Raw genomic sequence first — 22,469 nt, forward strand, 5'->3', positions numbered from 1 at the left:
CAACTCCAGTAATGATATGGTGCAACAAAATACAAAAATAAAAGAAAATTTCAAAATGGGCGTGGTTCCGCCCTTTTTCATTTAATTTGTCTAGGATACTTTTAATGCAATTAGTCGAACAAAAATTTACCAATCCTTGTGAAATTTGGTAGAGGCTTAGATTCTAGGACGTTAACTGTTTTCTGTGAAAAAGGGCGAAATCGGTTGAAGCCACGCCCAGTTTTTATACACAGTCGACCGTCTGTCCTTCCGCTCGGCCGTTAACACGATAACTTGAGCAAAAATCGATATATCTTTACTAAACTCAGTTCACGTACTTATCTGAACTCACTTTTTATTGGTGTAAAAAATGGCCGAAATCCGACTATGACCACGCCCACTTTTTCGATATCGAAAATTACGAAAAATGAAAAAAATACCATAATTATATACCAAATATGAAAAAAGGGATGAAACATGGTAATTGTATTGGTCTATTGACGCAAAATATAACTTTAGAAAAAAACTTGGTAAAATGGGTGTGACACCTACCATATTAAGTAGAAGAAATTGAAAATAAATAAATTAGCGGTACCCGACAGATGATGTTCTGGATCACCATGGTCCACATTTTGGTCGATATCTCGAAAAGGCCACTCCCTTCTAAAACCCTCATTAATACCTTTAATTTGATACCCATATCGTACAAACACATTCTAGAGTCACCCCTAGTCCACGTTTATGGCGATATCTCGAAAAGGCGTCCACATATAGAACTAAGGCCCACTCCTTTTTAAAATACTCATTAACACCTTTCATTTGATACCCATATCGTACAAACAAATTCTAGAGTCACCCCTGGTCCACCTTTATGGCAATATTTCGAAAAGGCGTCCACCTATAGAACTAAGGCCCACGCCGTTTTAAAATACTCATTAACACCTTTCATTTGATACCCATATCGTACAAACAAATTCTAGCGTCACCCCTGGTCCACCTTTATGGCGATATTTCGAAAAGGCGTCCACCTATAGAACTAAGGCCCACGCCCTTTTAAAATACTCATTAACACCTTTCATTTGATAGCCATATCGTACAAACAAATTCTAGAGTCATCCCTGGTCCACCTTTATGGCGATATCTCGAAAAGGCGTCCACCTATGGAACTAAGGCCCACGCCCTTTTAAAATACTCATTAACACCTTTCATTTGATACCCATATCGTACAAACAAATTCTAGCGTCACCCCTGGTCCACCTTTATGGCGATATTTCGAAAAGGCGTCCACCTATAGAACTAAGGCCCACGCCCTTTTAAAATAATCATTAACACCTTTCATTTGATAGCCATATCGTACAAACAAATTCTAGAGTCATCCCTGGTCCACCTTTATGGCGATATCTCGAAAAGGCGTCCACCTATAGAACTAAGGCTCACGTCCTTTTAAAATACTCATTAACACCTTTCCTTTGATACCCATATAGTACAAACAAATTCTAGAGTCACCCCTGGTCCACGTTTATGGCGATATCTCGAAAAGCCGTCCACATATAGAACTAAGGCCCACTCCTTTTTAAAATACTCTTTAACACCTTTCATTTGATACCCATATCGTACAAACATATTCTAGAGTCACCCCTAGTCCACCTTTATGGCGATATCTCGAAAAGGCGTCCACCTATAGAACTAAGACCCACTCTCTTTTAAAACACTTATTAACACCTTTCGTTTGATACCCATATTGTACAAACGCATTCTAGAGTCAACCCTGGTCCACTTTTATAACGATATTCCGAAAAGGCGTCCACCTATAGAACTAAGGCCCACTCCCTTTCAAAATACTCATTAACACCTTTCATTTGATACCCATATAGTACAAACAAATTCTAGAGTCACCCCTGGTCCACCTTTATGGCGATATCTCGAAAAGGCGTGGACCTATAGAACTAAGGCCCACGCCCTTTTAAAATACTCATTAACACCTTTCATTTGATACCCATATCGTACAAACAAATTCTAGAGTCAGGCCTGGTCCACCTTTATCGCGATATCCTTAAATGGCGTCCATCTATAGAACTATGGCCCACTTCCTCTTAAAATACTCTTTAATACCTTCCATTTGATACACATGTCATACAAACACATTCCAGGGTTACCCTAGGTTCTTTTTACAACATGGTGATTTTCCCTTACTTTGTCTCCACAGCTCTCAACTGAGTATGTAATGTTCGGTTACACCCGAACTTAGCTTTCCTTACTTGTTTTAATTAAATATACATATAAGTATATATACGCTAAATCAAAAAAAGATCCAAAAACAAAAACTCCAATTACAATAAATATAAAATGAATCCAAAACGTCATAACTAATATTCAACGATGTGCAACGATTTTTTGTTAGCCTTATGATAGGTATTAGAAACGGCATTTAAAATTGATGACTTATTCGATTTGATATACATAGTTGATTGCAGATGGCCCCACATCAAATTCTAGGGCTAACCGCTTCCCTTTGTCAAGTTTTCCAAGATCTGAACTTTGGTTTAGAAGGACAAAGTATTTTTCTTACGTTTATTTGTCATTTCAGCGAATTATTTTTACTTTCAAGCAAACAATACCAAAACACGTGTACGCGTATCGAATTTCACACAAAAACTAACAAAAACTGTACAGAACCGCGACGAAAATCCAACGACTACCGAGCGTAACATGAATAAATTGGGGATTCCCCTTTTTATATCTATTTTGCAACAACAAAAAAAAAAACAAAATATGCTCAGTAATTAGAATTTTCGATTCTAATTTCAGATCGTGTAATGTATTGAAAAAGTTGATTCTAATTTCTGGACATTCTAATTACTGAAGGTTCTAATTTGTGAGCAACTACTGTATTACGATTTTTATTGCAATTCATTTCAACAGTAAAATAGATACAAAAAACTGTGGTGAAAAGCTCAGAAAGCTTTTCTCAAGTTTTCTGACATAAGAAATTTGATGAGAATATGAGTAGTATATGTATTATACTCTTTACAAAAATCATATTTTTTGTTCCTATATATAAATTCATATGAATATACGAATATACGCATGTAGATACATATGTATACAGAAGAGACATTTCGGAATTATATATGTATGTACCCATGTATAAAAATCTAAAACAGAGAACCTGGCTGCGTCTCATTTTTGGAAATTGAGAAAGCACGAGCCAGAGCGCAAACACCAATATTAAAGAGTGGAACATTCTCTTATTATAGAAAATACTCTTTGTTAAATATGGTTATCAGACTGTTGTTTTGATTATATTCACGCAAGCGGCAATAAGAAGCTTTCAAAGTTCATCAACCACGCGCCAATAATTATTTTTTTTTTTGGTGTGGTGAGGTAGATTTTGCAGTTTTAATTGTGGTGTGGAATCGAATACCTTCTCATTGGCGGTATTTTATTTTCTTTTTTCCACCGTTGCTTTTCTGTATCGGATGTCTTTTATTCCGTTTTTGTTCATACTGTCTTTTCGGTATATTCATAACATGCTTCTGATTTTTACAGTTAGTCGCGTTAAAGACCTTGCCAAGCTTTGTCGTGTTAGCATTGAACGTCCGTTTACCAGTCACTGAAAGCATAAACCGGGTTCAATCAACATAACTAGTCACTTAAAAGTTTCTGAGTGCTATTTGCAAAGATTTCCACACAATATTAGCGTGTATGTAAATTAAAATGGATAAATGATCTAATGGACGTGAAATTGCTAATTAATTTTCAGTGAAAACATATGAATGCAGTATAGTGTTTCTTAAGAAAAGAAGTTCTTAACATCCTAACTGTATTGAAAGTGTTAATCGTGTAAAAGTAAAAAAAAATTACATAAATTACAAAAATCTCAAGAAGAAATTAAAGTTCCTACAATAATTTAATTAATTGCTTGTTCTAGAAATCCCATGTTTCCGATAAATGTTATAAATGAAAGCGTTCCAGATATAAATTATTTTAGACGTCTTGGATGTATCCACTGAAAGTTAATTTACGAATCATATGCATATGTATGTGAATATATATAAATATGTGAAACAGTAAATAAAGAAATTAAATTGCACGGCGTTTGAATACAACTTTTATTTAAAAGGTTACAAAATATAGTAAAAAACAATATGACCGAGGAATTGCCAATTCTTAAAAGTATACTTAAAGGGAACGCTGATTATCATAATGCGCGTAAGTGTGACCTATATTGAATAAATTTAATAAAATCTAACTTACCACTGCGTAAAATAATAATTTTTTAACTAAGTTATTAAATACATCCTATGTAGGTATAACGACGTATATAGTATAGTTGTAACGCTAAATAAAAGACAAGACCAACTTTCATAAATTAAAAATTTCTATCAGTCTTCATGCCACATGTTTGATTGGCTACCTTTTAATGAATCTCTTCTCTCCATTGCTACTGGTATATTGGTGTAAGCGTTGACTTTAGTGAGTTCGCTTTTTTACTTTCTTTTTTCTTTTCTAGAGCTCATATTATTATTTACACTAAGTTTGGCTTTGATTTCAAGTTAGTTTATTTTTCATTATAAAATAAGTACATTTAGTTTAGTGAAGAAAAGTTTTCATTTTCATTTGTCCCAAATTTCGCTGGCCTGCATAAAAGTATGTCAGTGAGATTTCTTCGTTATATCGGCAACAAGCATTATTGTTGTGCGCTTCGTTTGTATCTGGGACGTTCAGCAAGCTGTAAGCGCAAACGCAAAGTAGTTAATTTGCTAACTTTTGGCTTACCAGTTGCCATTCGCTTTAGTTCTGTGCTAACGTAAAGACGATTAAACATACCTATTTGACTATATATTTTTCGTTTGTTTCACTTTTGCAACCAATTTCGCTAATTTGAATACCAACATATTTACATCGTAGGAAACTTGGTTCTCCCATAATAGCTAATTGAAGCTCAGCTCTTTTAAATATACAATTGCATATCTACAAATTAAAGTAACTCTTACCTGCTTCCTTTCGATTCTATAAAAAAAGCAGCCTAGAATACATTTTAATATTTATTTCAATATCATACATAGCGAATATGCAGTTAATAACCCAATAACAAATAATTTTCTTGCCTTGAGTAACCCTTTCTCTTTTTTGGCATATTAAGATGTTAGTGCACAACTTTCTTTGTTTGTGTACTGTAGTCTTGCATATACTTACTTATAATACACCTTAATACACAATTCAATTTTTATACTCAGAGTGCTTTGCACTTTGGTATTGAAAATGAGCGAAATCGGATGAAAACCACACGCACTTTTTAAATACATATATGTTACCTAACATTTTGGAAAACACAAAAAACCTGATTATTTAGTAAATAATACACCTCGTATGTTGAAATTTGACGCGTGGACTGATATTGAAACTCTTGATAAAAATTTGAAAAAAATTTTTTAAATGGGCGTGGCACCGCCCACTTGTGATAAAATCAATTTTACAAATATTATTAATCATAAATCAAAAATCGTTAAACCTATCGTAACAAAATTCGGCCGAGAGGTTGCCTTTAGTATAAGGAATGCTTTGAAGAAAAATTTACGAAATCGGTTAAGTACCACGCCCACTTTTATATAAAAGATTTTTAAAAATGTCGACGAATAAAATAAGCTATATCTTTGCAAAAAAGAGCTTTATATCAATGGTATTCCATTTCCCAAGTGTATTTATAACAATAAATAGGAAAAACTTCAAATTTAAAAAAATGGGCGTGGACCGCCCCTTTTATGACTAAGCAATTTTCTATGTTTCGGGAGCCATAACTCCAAGAAATATTAACAGATCGTAATAAAATTTGCTACACAAATTTTCCCTATAGCAGGAAATATTTCTAGATAAAATGGACGAGATCGGTTAAAGACCACGGCAACTTAGATATAGAACAAGTTTAAAAGGGTCGTAGACTAGAATAATAAGCTATAGCTAAGCAAAAAATAATTTTTAATCAATGATATTTCACTTATCAAGTTTTATTGTAAGAGGAAATGGGGAGAATTTTTTTTAAAGGACGGTGCCCCGTGTTATGTAGAAAAGTAATTTATCTTAAATGAAATGTGCAATTGAAGCTCACGCTGAGTATATAATGTTCGGTTACACCCGAACTTAGACACCTTTACTTGTTTTTATAATATTTTCTTTCCATCTGTTTACATATCGTCGACGAAGCAGTAAAAGTTTGCCAGCTTCATCGAACAAAATTTTGCAGGTGAGCGAAAATACTCGATTGAACGCAAACGTCATTCAACGCTCTAAGCTTCAAAATGTATTAAATATTTACGAAGTTAGCTACTTTTCATAATTTTTTTCGAGTTAACCGTGTCCGTTTAAAAAATTTTATAACATCGAGAATAAACTTATTTAGTGTTTTAAGTAAAACGGTTGGGATGTCACTACTTTGATATTATATTTTCTATTATTAATTAGCATAGACACATACACGAATTTTTATTTAAAAGTGTTGTGCATCCGTATTTGCTTGCAGTTGAAGCAAAACGGCTGTTAAATTTTGGCCGAAAAAATAAAAAAATCCCAATTCCCAAGGAATATTGGTCATAAACGGTAAATACAAATCATGGGTTCGAATCGGCTCAAGGCCTTACCAATAAGTTTTTGTCACGACCGTTATGGTATCCTTTTTCTTGATTTTTTTTTTTTTCAAATTTCAAAAAAAAACAGAAAAAAGGAAACTTGTTGTATAGATCCATTTCGAGGGCTGTTAAACCTTAACTCATCAGCGGTGGAAAAACACCGATGTCCAATTCGTGATTTGGATTTATAAAGAAAGTAGTTAAGTTTAAGACAGGGACTTTTTGCAATTTTCACCGGGTTTTATTCAATTTATAAATTCATTAAAATATATGTCCATATATTATAGTTACGAGCAATATACATAAGTTGAAGGTGAAAAGGTTTCGCAAAATTCGTGAAAGTTGGATTAAATTGCATCAAAAGGTTTAAGGTTTTACAAAAAGCTTTTAAAAGGATTCCGAGTATGAAATTGTCTAGCTAATTGAATTCTTGTATAGGAATGTGTTAATCTCATCCCTTAATTTTTTTACTGACGGTGTTGAGGATTTTTTATAAAGAAATTTCATTCATAAGTTTGTGAAGAAAACAATGCTCGCTAAAACAATTGCCAAAAATTAGGAAAATCTGTTATTCTATAAGCTACACAACTGCATAGGCGAAAAATTTTTAACAGCTTTTAGTAAAACCTTGAAAGTTTTTATAAAAATTCCACATATATTACTTGTATTGTATACAGACATATATTATTATAAAAAAGCCGAAAATAATTTAACTTAAGCAAAACCCTGTGAAAATTGCAACCCGTCCTTCGCCTAAATAATCGATTCGGGGTGTCATTGCATAAAAGGTTCAAAATAAATCAAGTTAATTAATCAAAAATTAATTCTGTTCCTGCAAGGCGAAAATAGAAACTATGTAATTATAACTAATTTGAGATTTGCAATTATAAGTGAAATTTAATTGGCTTTATTTACTTATTTATTTTAAGTGACACTTGTTTACCCCCTTGCTTGGGGATGTATTAACTACTTTGTTGTTTTTTTATTAGCCTACTGATATCGCGGCCGCCGTGGTGTTATGGCCCCCCTACCATACCGAAGATCGTGGGTTTACGACCCGGGCAAAGCAACATCAAAATTTTAGAAATAACTTTTCTATGCAGGATCGCCCCATGTCAGTGTTTGGCAAGCACTCGGAGTGTATTTCTGCCTTCTGCTCTCAGTGAAAACTTATCTGCCATGCAGAAGCCGCTCAGAGTCGGCATAAAACAAATAGGTGCCGTCCCGCCAATTTGTAGTAAAAATTAAAAGGAGCACGACGCAAATTGGAAGGGAGAAGCTCTGCCTAAAAGGATTCTCGTAGAAGGTTATGGCGCCTTAAATTTTTTTATTGATATGTGAGATCATGGGTTCGAATAAAGCTCAAGACCTTAACCATAATTTTTTGTCTTTACTAGATATTATAATATATTTTTTTCTTAATTGATATTTTTTTTTTTTTTAATTAGAATAGAATATAAACAGCGACGCCAAAATATTGCTGCTGAGTTAGGGTTCAACATCCCCCTAAATGGATCCATACAACGAGCTATCGCTGTTGTATTAAATTTTCTTTTTTCTTTTCGAATTACAAAAGAGTTTCAACTAAGCAAGAAATATATCAAAATGTCTAATATTAATGACATGATTTTTTAAGTCCGTGAGCTCCATTCAAATGCATGATCCCATAAATCAATAAGCCAATAAAACAACAACAAAACTGCTAAATGAAAATTTTAAGCGAAAAATATTGTATATGTACAGTACACTTTGATGTATCGGGCATAATCGCTAAAAAGCCGTAAGGACAAAACCCAAATTTTATGGTTGGTCCAAGTAGCGCTCTAGACGCCATTTTGATGCACTTCCTCCTGGAACCAATTACGTTTTGGATTGATGTACCCTGCGTATAGTTTTACTCAAACCACTTGGTTAGACCAATAAACCTACCAAATTTTATATTAGGTGCATTTTTAATAATTAATTTGAAACTGCATTAACTATGCATATGATATCTTATAAAAAATTTTAAATAAATAATTTGTTGGCTCATAAATAAAATTTGAGTATGTAATCATTTTAAGAAATAATAGTGTATGTAATAATAGTAGTATGTAATCATTTTAAGAAAAAAAAGTGTATTTATTTCATAAGTGTTTCAAATTTATTCAAATATAGTAAACACATTATTTCCTTTATTTGCAGCGGTACGATTTGGTCGTGTTCCAAAACGTGAAAAGGCGCGAATTTTAGCTGCAATGCAGCAAAGCACACAAAACCGCGGTCAGCAGCGTGCACTTGCTGGAGAGTTGGATGATCAACCACGGCTAATAGCTGCAGTACTACGCGCTCATCTTGAAACTTGCGAGTTCACAAAAGAAAAAGTTGCCACGATGCGCCAAAGGGCGAGAGAATGCCCCTCATATTCTATGCCAACTCTATTGGTAAGTGTTTCATTTATTTAGCGACGATACAGAATTAGGATCACTTGTAGAACTTTTTAACTCAGAGTTAATTTTTAAATGTGTCAAAATTGTATGATCCTAGCCCCTAATAAAAAGCTAACTCTCAGTTAAAAACATGGATTGCCGTCCTGCAATTAGGCCTTAAAGAGCTTGCTATAAATCATTCGTTTTAAAAATCAAGAAATTCTAAAACTATATATGTATTGCAGATTTTTACATTGAGATTGACTAACTTATGTTCATGTATTTGCCCTCATTAATAGTTGGGGTTTCTAAAATTTATAATGTTCAACTTTAGAAATTGATATAAAGTGTTGCTTATACTTACAGACAGTTTACTCCGGTCAGTTTCATGCATGTCTAGGTAAATTCAGTACATACCCAATGGGAAAGCGCTGAAGCTCATTTAACACTTATGTGACCGGGTGCCCTGATGTGACGTGAATGAATCACACAGGTACAAATGCACCTCTACTCGGTTTTTGGATTTGGTTGACCTCGCGCGCTTCTATAGATTTGTATAAGTCTATGGGAAGTACTTTCTTCTCTCTTTTGGATTTTAGTAGAACGGTAGACAATATTATAGAATAGATACAGTTGACCGATTTGGAAATTGTGAAATAAATGAAATAAAATGCATATCTCTTCTGTCAAAATATACTCTTTTTCAGTTAAAACCTTTTCCACCAGCTTCCTGATATAGGCATTTATTAATGATTCCGCTGAGCTATGACCTCATTAACAGATCTCCTACTTTTAAATAACGACCTTTCTATAAGGATTTCGACAAATCCTAGTAGTTCATGTAAACATTATTTTAAGAAAAAAGAAATATCTGATTTCGTTTCGTGTGATAGGTGTTAATGTCACTGACGATTTTAGTTCCAAGTCTCTGCCGGCTGATTGGAAGTGATGCTATTTCCTGCTAAAACAGCAGGGGTTTATTATGTAACTTTCAAAATATATGTATATGTATGTCATTTGACAGCTTTCGAATCTCAGTCTTTTTCGAATCTAGTCACAGAAGAAGACCGTTCCACTGAATTTGAATAGCTCTGTATAAATTATGGGTAGATCTTCATGTTTATACATTCTAAGATACGCATTGGAAATTCCGATTGGGTTTGTTTATACATACATACTTATTAATGTATTTGTAGAGTAAATGAATCAAAAATATCTGGCAAAATAATCTTCATTAAAATTTATTCAAGAAATATCACAACGACAGTATGAATAAGAAAGATAAAGCAAAGCATGTTTTCTACTACATATACAGAAAAGCCTCTCCTACCGGACCTCTCTATTGTGCGGTGGGTGGAACGTTTTTCTGCAAAGTTGGAGTACAATTTTCCGAAAAAATTATCCTTTTCTAGGCAGACAAATTACCCCCTCTTAGTCAGAGGCTTACAGTACGTTATTATAAAGTTGGCGCAAAAAGCTTGACTGAGCGGGCCAGCCTTTTATCAACGAGATTTAAGGTTCCCTTTCATAAAAAATCACCCAAAGCTGTCGCAGACTCCCACAAGCGGATGAAATAGGTATGTGTATACACATACATACATATGTTAATGTAAGGAGCAGCGTATTAGATCATACTACATTGTCATATGTGGGCTCAGCTAATAAAGTGTAAAATTTTCAGATGCTCAAACTGAGTTTCTCAGCGTATTAACTGTATAAATGTCTGCATAATATTGAAATATTTTGTTTGAACGATTCTAATATTAATATTTAACTTATTTTTATAAGAAGGCGGTAACTTATACATTAATACAAAATAAAATATTCCTCCTTCAACGGGCTTTTCTCTTGGACTGAAAAAAAATTGACTGATGGTGAGTGTTTGCCAATAAGGGGTTCACTGTACCAGCAATAAAATAACAGCCAGCGACTGCAAATGTCCACAGCGGGCATACATATGTGCTTACGTACATACTTAATGTCTGTATAACAAGAACGTAGCAATAACCTTGTGACGAAGTTTTGCAACCTTGAATTTGGCTCTCGATAAGAACAGAATAAAAAACCATAAATGCGAAGTAAAAACTCACACGGAATTGTTCCGAAACAGATTTTGCTCATATTGATATAGAAATTACTTTCCATTCTTTGAGTGCTATCATGTATATACATTCATTGATCAATTTACTGGCTCTTAACCATCCATTTATTTCGTGATATCTCACGCCAATTGGAAGCGTTAAGGGAGATCAAGTCTTCCTGCAGCTGTCTTTCTCCACTCAGTGAAGGCCTCACCATCCTCTGCTTCCAAATATAAGAGCCTATAGGAATAATTTCCGAGCCCGAGCTTCTTATTTCACATGACCTAGCCAGCAATTCCTTTGACCTTCTGTTCGCTAAGAACTACAATCTTCATTCAAAATATTCTGTTTTCTGTTCTTGAGTGATTATTTCGTGACATGAAGTAGTTGTATAAGTCGTAATATACCATTTGATGTTGACCTTAAACCTCGAAAAACTTTTAAAGAAGCCAAATTAGCAAAAATGTATTTCCGAAATTTTTAATGAATCCCTAAATTTCGTATAACAGTGTGAAATATTCACAGGATAAGTTTTTCTAATGTGCTGAACAATATTTTCAGTATGCCAAAAGGAAGCACAATATTATACCTTTCATGAACATGAAATGGTATATTAACTTTGATCCGATGTTTAACGTTACAAATATAGAAGATAGACTCACCATTAAGTATACCGAATTGATCAGGGCGACGAACTGAGTTGATATAGCCATGTCCGTCTGTCTGTTTGAACGCAAACTAGTCCCTCAAATTTTGAGATATCTCAATAAAATTTGGCACAAGAATGTATTTTTGTATTATATTAGACATTTGTCGGATCCGGTAGGATCGGACCACTATAACAAATATCTCCCATACAACCGATCGTTCAGATAAGACGATTTTGGTCATTCCTGCCGCAATTTAGAAAGTATAAACGTGAAACTCGGTGATATAAATTCTAATATATCATAGAAGATATCCTGGAAAAATCACTTTGATCGGAGCTATAGATAGTATATATCCCATACAACCGATCGTTCAGATAGAAAGATTTTTGGCCATTTCTCCCTTAATTTTCAATATAAAAACGTTAAACATGGTGATATTTGTTCTAATATATCATAGAAGATTTCATGAAAAAATCATTTCGATCGGAGCTATATATAATATATATCCCATACAACCGATCGTTCAGATAGAAAGATTTTTAGCCATTCCTCCCTTAATTTCCAATATAAAAACGTGAAACTTGGTGATATATATTCTAATATATCATAGAAGAAATTTCCTGTAAAAATTATGTCGATCGGAGCTATATATAATATATATCCCATACAACGGATCTTTCAGATAGAAAGAATTTTAGCCATTTCTCCCTTAATTTCCAATATAAAAACGTGAAACTTGGTGATATATATTCTAATATATCATAGAAGATTTCCTGTAAAAATCATGTCGATCGGAGCTATATATAATATATATCCCATACAACGGATCGTTCAGATAAGGGGGTTTTTTGCCATTTTTTATTTTATATTTATCATAAAAATCGTTTAGGTATGTACGTCTGTTCACTATATATTTCTTATCTTATACATCCTATCATTTGGAGATTACGAACGGGATAAGATTATTGTTCAGCCCCATTCATGAAAGGTATGAAGTCTTCGGCACAGCCCCGTCCTTGTTTTTATTTGCTTTATTTTATTGAGCACTTCAATTCTCTACCTAATCTTAACCATAAATGTTCATGTTTCATTGAGTTTGTTCTGCAAGGCTCAGAAGCGAATTGTTGTCAATAGAAATGTCTTCCTACAAAATAAGTCATAATAGTTTAGCAATTTCCACATCGAATCAGATAAATGCATTGACATTTGCCTCACACGATAGACGTCCAATCTACACCAACAAAAATACACGAGAACAAATTTAAAGAAACCGTATACCCGAATAAGAACACGCGTATTCATATACGTACGTACATACATATAATCAAACTTAATAGAATAAAAGCTTGGCATATACATATAACCTTGTAAAATACGAGGAAATTATTTCACAGCTCGACATTTTTGCAATTCCCTCCTTCCCTTTTGAAGCGGTCAATGCGTTTCATTTCAGTCGGCCTGTCAATCAAGTTTTGGTACGACGTCTACTTATTTGTATAACAATAACATATACATACATAAAGCTATGTATGTGTATCAGAATATTACCAAAATATTAGAATATTATAAATTCGTAGAGATTTACATGCATTGAATGTATGTACTTCTATAAATATTATTATACCCGTCTGAGCAAAGCTCATTGAGTATCTTAAATTTGCCCACCGCTTCTAACGACATAAACTAATCGAGATAATTATAGACTTTCCTCCATATATCAGAATGGTCAGGGTGATATATGTATCAATGATACTTACATAACTTATCTGCAAGGCGCAAAGAAAATTAATAAATACAAAAATTGTGAAAATGGATGTAGCACCGCCCTTATTTTGCCAATCGTTTTCTAACATCGGTATATATATTTTTCTTGTAACCCCTCAATATACATACATATCTGCTAAAACAGGGCGAGCGGGAACATACCTAAAAGGACCGTAGACTTCTGTAATAGGCATTATCCTTGCCAAAAATAACTTTATATCAATGCTATATTGTTTCAAAAATTGATTGTAACAAGAGCGATAACTGGAGGAAGAATTGATCTATCTTTGTACATTGTCTCCTTTATAAATGTCCTATTTCTAAAAGTGGGCCAGATCGTTTAATAAACACGCTGAAACTAAACGACGGTAGAAGCTCTCAGCTGAGTATATAATGTGCGGTTAAACCCAAACTTAGACACCATTAATTGTTTCCTTTGTACAGTCTCTATGGACGATCGTACTACTATTTGCTTATTTATTATTTGCTTATTATTATTATTTGTTTACTTATCGTATGAAAATAACTTCTTTGTTTTTGTCGAGTTATCATTGGTTCTAATCTGGTACCATTGCAATATGCCTTTTAATGTTACTTTCTTTTGGTTAAAAAAAAAATTGAATTATTAAGCGGTGTTAAGCTTATGAGTTTTTAAAAAAATGCTTCTTTGTACAAAGATTTCAGCACATTTTTCTGATAAGTTAAAAATTGTACGCCACACTATCAGCCTTATTGGCATCAATTGTAGAATAGCAAAAACAATCATAGCCTTCAAGGGTTATTGTAACCATATCTTGGCCCACGATTTTCACCCACGCGGCAACATTCTCAAATAGGAAGTATTTAAGTTTAGATTCAAAATATTAATAAAAAAAATTTTGTCTTTTTTGGTTTCACAAAAATATTATTTAGCTTGTACAGTATTAAGTGGTAATAGAACGGTACCAATTATTCAGATGGTAACGACATTTTTTCTAAAATTTTAGCAAGAAGAAAGAAAATTTTAGCTAAGAGAATAAAAATGTTGCTTGACATTTTCATCTCCTGTAATAGGAAAGGTTTTACCGTGCTGTAATAGAGAAATGAATGCATTGTTTTACAACAAAATAGGTACTGGCTATGTTTACTATTTTATTTTGAAACTGTACATCTCTTACTAATAGTAAAATACTCAGGCGTGTACTTTCAATTTTTCTAATGTCGTATTTATTTTGAATATATAGGCAATTGACAATTCACGTGGCATGCTTTAATCAAAACTATGGAAACAACTTAAATCTTAAATTTTACATGAATACGACAATCCTTTTAATTGCCCGATAGTAACAAATCTTTACAGCAAGAATTAAATAAAAATTTCTTTGTTTATACATATATATTGGATCTCCCTCAATTTCTGAGGTATTTTGTTCAAAGGGTATATATTGGTGTCGGATTAGGCATTTGTCGATCGCATCTGAACACTATAGCATATACATATCTCCCATACAACCGATATATCAGAAAAAGGTTTCTCCTTTAACTTATCAGTTAGAAGCTTTAAATTTTACGAGATGGTTTCGTATATGGCATATGTTGTTTTTTGAAAAACTCGTACATATCGGTTATTCAGATAACAAACTTTTCGCAATTTCTTCCCGATTTTAACAGATAGAAGCTTAAAATTTCACCACATTCCTACATATAGGGCATTGTTATCTGAAAATATAGATTGGTCGTATATATGTATAACATGTATCCCATACAACCGATTGTTCATATAAGATATTTTTCACAATTTCTACACAATTTCAACAGCTAAAAGCCAAGAGATTGTTGTATAAAAAAATGTGAAAAACGTGAAACTTTGTGTGAAGATTACCGATCGATTTTTTTATTTTACTTGTTTTATTTTATTTTATTTTCTTAATTTTCTGTCACTTTTAAACATGAAATGATTGAATGCATAATTTGTATTTTACCAGAGTGTTTAAATTCTCTGATTTTACAATAAAACTGTCTCTCCTTCTCACCACCTTATTTATTCAAAATTCTTCCCAATAAAATATAAATTTTTTGCTGGGACGACTATGAGAACCCGCGATTAATGGCGTGCTAAAACAAGTGTTCTAGTGTCGGAGGGGCAAAAAGCTCTATTCTCTGAATACATATGCATACATACATAAATACATTTCGTGTGTGATTAAAATATACATACGTATACGTATATTCTCGTTTTAGCTAGTGCCACATGAAGGTAAAACCTTGAACTCTAGTTCGACGACCTTGAATAGAATATTAAACTGTAGCGTCACGCACACGCAAAAATTATTTATTTGCACACTCATTCAACTATTGAGCTTTACTTTGTTTTTATTCTAAGTTGTGAAAGTCAAACAAGCTAAGTAAATTCTCTTTATATACCTATTTCAAGTTAATTTGCCAGAGAGAAGTTCCCCCTGATCAACAGCTTTCTCTAAGAATATACAATCAAGTGTGTATTAAATCGTGTGGACAGGTAAGCTTTCTCCATTCTGGGTTCTCTTAGGTATGCTACTTACTCTTATCCATATTGTGCTCACATTTTTTAGTATAGTAATATGTTCTTTATATATGGGCATAAGATTATGTTTATAATCTGCGCATGCGCTGGAAATTAGTGGTGGTTTTCTCACAGATTTCGATTCATTTGTTTAGTCAACGGAGAATGATAAAACCTTTTAAAAAATATGACCTTCACATAGACCTTAACACTGCACACATAAAATCTAAAAACATTGAGTATATACATTAGGCCGGGTCGATTTGTGGGGAGGCAAAAAAATCGCCCATTGCTCTGTGAAAATCATATTCTAGGGATCAAAATAAGAAACTTTGCCGAAGGAACTATACCTCTAAAACGAATTCTGATGTCCCCCCCCCCCCCCCCCCCCCCTTTGGGTCATAGGGGCAAATTTTGAAAAATCCCACTTTGAAATGCCTATGTTTTTCCTTTTTGGAGTTTATTTTTCTCTTTAGAAATTTATTTAGTCAGAACATATGTAAATGAAAAAATAAACGTAACTTAGTAATAGAAAAGAAATTAAAAAAAATTATTAGAAATTAGCGTTTTTACAACCCCCTTTTAAAACCAAGGCATCACTGTGATGCATTTGCATGTCGTAAACATAGTTGTGTGGGTTTTTTATTCAACCGTTTTAAAAAATGAAGGTATCACTGTGACACAATTGCAGATCGTAAAATTGCTTGTGTTGTTTTTTTTAAGCCACCACAAGACACAGCAGGTAGAATTGAAATTGCCCCTACCCAAAAGTTCGACCCATAGGGGGGGGGGGGGGCATCAGAATTCGTTTTAGAGGTATGGTTCCTTCGGCAAAGTTTCTTATTTTGATCCCTAGAATACGATTTTCACAGAGCAATGAGCGATTTTTAAATCGTCCCGCCCTAATATACATACATATATACATCTACAAATGGATGTCTTTCCCCCGTTACCTAGTCGTATCTATGTGTACATTAATACTCATACAGGCAGAACTACATACATCGACTGCATTACTCCTGTTGTCTCTCTTCTAACTAACCAACTCAATTGAAGTAATTGGGGCTGTTGCTCTTGTTATATAGTATATATCCTTATAATTAATTGTACAATCGAACAACTTTTTGATGCCTTATAATTTCTTATATAAATATTATAATGTATATATATTTTCTCTTGGGTTCTTCCTTTACAGGCATGCCCATTAAATCCCGCGCCAGAACTGCAGTCTGAGCAGGAGTTTTCCCAACGCTTTGCCCATGTTATACGAGGTGTAATTGACTTTGCGGGGATGATACCAGGCTTCCAGCTTCTTTCCCAAGATGACAAATTCACTTTATTAAAAGCTGGCCTCTTCGATGCACTATTCGTTCGTTTAATTTGCATGTTTGATTCTTCCATAAATAGTATTATATGCTTGAACGGGCAGGTAATGCGTCGTGATGCGATACAGAATGGCGCTAATGCCCGGTTTTTGGTAGATTCAACATTTAACTTTGCTGAAAGAATGAACTTGATGAATTTGTCCGATGCTGAGATTGGTCTGTTTTGTGCAATTGTATTGATAACGCCGGATCGGCCAGGCCTACGTAACATTGAATTGATTGAAAAAATGTATAGCCGATTAAAAGGTTGTTTACAAAAAGTCATCATTCAGAATAGGGCCGATCAGCCCGACTTTATGTCGAAGTTGTTGGACACAATGCCAGATTTGCGAACATTGAGCACTCTACATACAGAAAAATTAGTTGTATTTCGTACGGAACATAAAGAGCTACTACGACAACAAATGTGGACAATGGACGATGAGAGACCAATTGGAATGAATAGTCCAGTTATTAATTGGGATGATCCCCGCATGGATGTCGAGGCCAAAAGCCCACTTGGTTCTGTGTCAAGCACGGAATCTGGAGATATAGAGTATAGCTCATCTGCAATGTTAACATCCCACCAGCAAATTAATCAGCAAGGACAGCAACCATCTGCCTTAGCATCTTCAGCTCCCTTATTAGCCGCCACATTATCAGGTACATGCCCAATACGTAACAGAGCCAATTCAGGATCGTCTGGGGACTCTACCGCCGATATGGACATTGTTGGCTCGCATTCCCATCTTACTCAAAATGGCTTGACAATCACTCCAATTGTTCGCTCGCATTCCCACCAACAATTACATCATCATTTGACCTCTGGCACACCGAATAGATACCGCAAATTGGATTCACCCACCGATTCTGGAATTGAATCGGGTAATGAGAAAAATGATTGTGGAATTAAAGCAGCAAGCTCTGGTGGTAGTTCTTCGTGTTCTAGCCCACGTTCCAGTGTAGACGATGCTCTTGATTGCACAGATACGGTGGCAGCAAGTACCAATCAAGTTACAATAACAGTGTCGCCTATTCGTTCTCCACAACCTAAAGCTCCCATACCATCATCCTCATCAGCACCAGGAAATATGCAAAACACGCTTAAACGCCAAATAGTGGAAGATATGCCTGTGCTGAAACGTGTATTACAAGCTCCACCACTTTACGATACTAACTCATTAATGGATGAAGCCTACAAACCACATAAAAAGTTTCGAGCACTTCGCCACCGTGAATTTGAAACGGCGGAAACTGACCCGAGTTCAACATCGAATGGTTCTAATTGTGCAGAAAAAACCACAACAAGTATCCAAACAAACAACTCCGTACAAAGTTCACAAAAAAATTCAGGCGCTAATAGTCCACCTCTCTCATCTCAAACATATAATACATCTACATCAGCTGTAGTGGTTTCACAAAGTGCGATACCTCCATCAATATCTCCTAACGTAAGTAGCCCCGCGCCGATTGCAGGAAATTTCCCGCAACAAAGTCAACTCCAAATGCACTTAACACGTCAAGGTGCAAATATTTGTAATAATGGGAGTGGGAGTGAAAACAATAATGGTCTTATCCATCCTCAACAATCATCTCTATCAAGCACTCATTCAGTCCTGGCTAAATCTTTAATGGCGGAGCCACGCATGACTCCTGAACAAATTAAGAGATCTGACATAATTAAAAATTATATAATGCGCGATTCTACTTCGGCTTGCTCGGGAAATCGTAGCCCAGCACCAACACAACATTTGACGTCATTGAATCAAAACTCTCTACAATACAACTCCTCCGCTTCCCCGTCATCTGCTAATTCTCCTGCTTGTTCTAGTAGTAGCTGTGTTTCACCATCAACGTTAGCATCTCCTCCACCTCCGTCTGCCATGGGTCCCATAACTACAAGATGGCAAAGTCAATCCGTAATCACAACAAGTATAAGTCATCGGCAGCAATCTGTTTCTCCGAGTAGTAACGGATCGGGTTCATCATCATCAAATAGCTGTCAATACTTTCAGTCTCCGCACTCAACATCAAACTCAGTATCTTCTCCCCGCCCATCGCCGTCAACAGTACACACAACCCAACGTCTACTAGAACTACAAGTGGATATTGCTGATTCGCAACAACCTTTGAATTTATCGAAAAAGTCACCCACACCACCCCCAAATAAAATGCAGGCATTAGTAGCAGCTGCCACAGCTGCGCAAAGATATCCTAATGTATCTGCCGATGTCACTGTTACACCGAACAGTTCAGAACCTCAACAAACGGCCACCAATGTGTCAATAAACAGTAAGGCACAACTCCAAGTTCACAAAGTCATGTTGGAGGCGTAAACTTTAAATGTATGTAGTGAATAAATCCAGTACATGTACGTACATATGTGCATATGTATGTATGTGTTGAATTCTTGGTCAAATGTAAAAATATTATTTGAGTGAATATTATTTCAACTCCTACCAGCTTTTACATTAAAAACAGAAGTCGGAAAAAATTCAGAGTTGGGTGTTAAACGTTCACACACACAAATAAAATAATATCCTTATCAATAGTACACAACATCAGACAACAACCACTATGTACGCCTTGTATTTTGTAAGTGCATACATTTGCGCGTGTGTACATCTCATAGGTACATATATACATATGTACATCCAAGCATATATTATATGTACGTGGTAAGTGAATAAGTTTAGGTGACAAACGTATACACGACAACTAAAAGAGAGAGACTGAATATTCATAAATATTAAAAAGAAAATTTAATTAAATATATGAATGAAATGTTTTACGTAATGTAAAATTCAAGAACTGTTACGTGTTTTTGGGTGTGCATGTGAACAAGATTTGTGAAAACCCATTAAAATCAGTTAAATATAATTATGTAATTACGCATTATTCATTCATACAAATATTTTCCTTAAGACATTAATAATTGATAAAAATATGTTACTATACATATAGAAATTTAAAATTTAAGTAATTAGAAGTATCATGTTAAATTAGGCGAAGAGAATGACAGCAAATATATATTTCGATTGAAAATTTATGTAAACACATTTATTAACGAATGTATGTATAAAAGTTTCGTAGGTATTGCTATATACATACATATGTACATATCGTCCTGTTTCTGCGTGAATCGCGTAACTACATACATATATTTGAGCAAATAATTTGTTTATGTTAACGTTATGGTTTGATGCTCCTTCATTACCTCCGTATCTTCATTTTTGTATGCAATACAGTTTTCTTCGGTTTGCCAAATATATCTCATTTGCAGATAAGTGGTTTACTAAGAAACGGGACAATATGACCAATGAAAGTCTAGCGATAAACTTATTTTTAAAGCACACAAAATAAATTGTACAAAAGCATGCAATATACATACAATAGTTTAAAAAATAACCAAAACAAGTAATTTATTATGCTACATTTCATTTAAAAGTGTATCTATGTATGTATGTATGTATGTATAGATAGATACTAAATAATCTTTAAAGTAATCCCCATATTCTGACCGAGCTGTCAACACTTATCATATATTCTGAGATGCAAATTTTTGTGAGGAGCGTTTTACTGCATTAGAGGGACAAGCGCTACCAGCTTTTTCGAATGGCACTGGGGTAAAACAATGGAGTATTCTATAAAAAAATTGGCACAACTATAAATGCATAAATATTTATGTGCGTAGATGCGCTGTATCTGTTTTTAATATCATAGAGCATTTGAAATCATCTTCTATTCTAAACTATTCCGAAAATGTAGGTTTTTATGTAGCTCCAACAAATACAGGCACATTTGCTGGAATAAAAAACAGTTTCTCTTTTAAACTGAAGAATAAAAGTAAGAAGAAATGATGATCCAGCTAGAACTAGGTTTATTGTCAAAAAGCTCTACGATTTTTTTACAAAACAGTTAAGTATGTATTAGTTATGAATATTATGATCACATAAAGAGGTAATATTTTGCTTTTTTTGGCATTTTTACTTTAAGCTCTTATTATTTTGGTTAAATTGTTTTACTCTTGGTTGATTTATTATACCCTTATTAATAAAAATCACTATTTATCTGTTAACGTGATACGTTTTTACTATGTTAAACAAGATTATTATTGTTTTTAAATGTATAACTAAGTTGTAAAATACAAATTTCCTCCTTAATTTGTAAGATCACTTGAAGTAGTAGTAAATATGCAATAAGAGATATGTTTTAGTTTATTTTTGCGTGTGTCTTCAATTTATGAATGTATTGGACTTGATGTATCTGTTTAAGTTATTTTAAATGGTCTTAAAACTGTTGGAATAATTTTCGATGCAAACTGACATTACTATTATTATATTGTAATTATTATTAATATTATTTCCATTATTATTATTTTATATTTTAAGCTACATAATTATTCTTAACATTTTATGATTCTTAGTAATTGTATTAGTAGTAGCGGTATTAGTAGTAGTATTTTAGTTTTAGTAGGTATAAAACAAAGATTTTCAAATATACAGAAATTTAAAAATTAATTTCAACCGTTTTGTTTAATTCACACTAGTTAAATCTTTTGATTTTGTTTAAAAATGGGTTCTTATTTTGGTTTGTCTGTTAATATTTTTTTGGATATTTGAAAGTTGATTTGGTTGTTTCTTCTTTTAACCACAACTTGCTCCAAAAACGTGCACCAAATATTTGTTTACCTTATTTACCGAAATTCGTATTAATACTACGGTTCTTGGAGGAAACTATCCTGCAAAAAGGCGAGTAGTCTAGGATGAATTCGTGATTAGTCGCAAACGAGTGTGTTTGAGCATGCCCTATGAAGAGACCAATTGAACCTGTTTAAGCATGATTGGGTAGTGTTGGACTGGTCCTCTTTTTACCAATACGGGTACTGTCAAATGGGTACTTTTTACACGCCCCTTCATGCCCTTACGGGTACTGTTCTACAGGTCCTCTTTGTATCCAATCGGTTACTGTACTCCTACGGGTAAGGTCGGACGGGTTTTCTTTATTAAATTATTGTTTTTTTATTATGATGCAAAAACTGAAGAGAAATTAAACAACTCCAAAGGATATCCTGTA

General features: G+C 33.9%; 1 protein-coding gene across 11 annotated transcripts in view; it reads left to right on the plus strand.

Annotated features, from left to right (window-relative positions):
• The window catches only part of Eip75B (Ecdysone-induced protein 75B), a 228,651-nt gene extending 206,722 nt beyond the window's left edge, over positions 1-21,929 (plus strand). For 9 of the 11 annotated variants that reach the window (XM_067786864.1, XM_067786863.1, XM_067786859.1 and 6 more), the window contains 2 exons: positions 8,790-9,028; positions 17,225-21,929. In XM_067786864.1, coding sequence (XP_067642965.1) covers positions 8,790-9,028; positions 17,225-19,729 — 2,744 coding nt within the window. In that variant the 3' untranslated portion in view covers positions 19,730-21,929. Of the gene's footprint in view, positions 1-3,494; positions 4,192-8,789; positions 9,029-17,224 lie in introns of those variants that run through there. The other 2 variants (XM_067786868.1, XM_067786867.1) reach the window with 2 other exon arrangements.
• Positions 21,930-22,469: the final 540 nt, after the last annotated feature.

The sequence above is a fragment of the Eurosta solidaginis genome, chromosome 5, assembly GCF_040869045.1.
Source record: "Eurosta solidaginis isolate ZX-2024a chromosome 5, ASM4086904v1, whole genome shotgun sequence".
In the NCBI taxonomy this organism is placed as follows: Eukaryota; Metazoa; Arthropoda; class Insecta; order Diptera; family Tephritidae; genus Eurosta; species Eurosta solidaginis.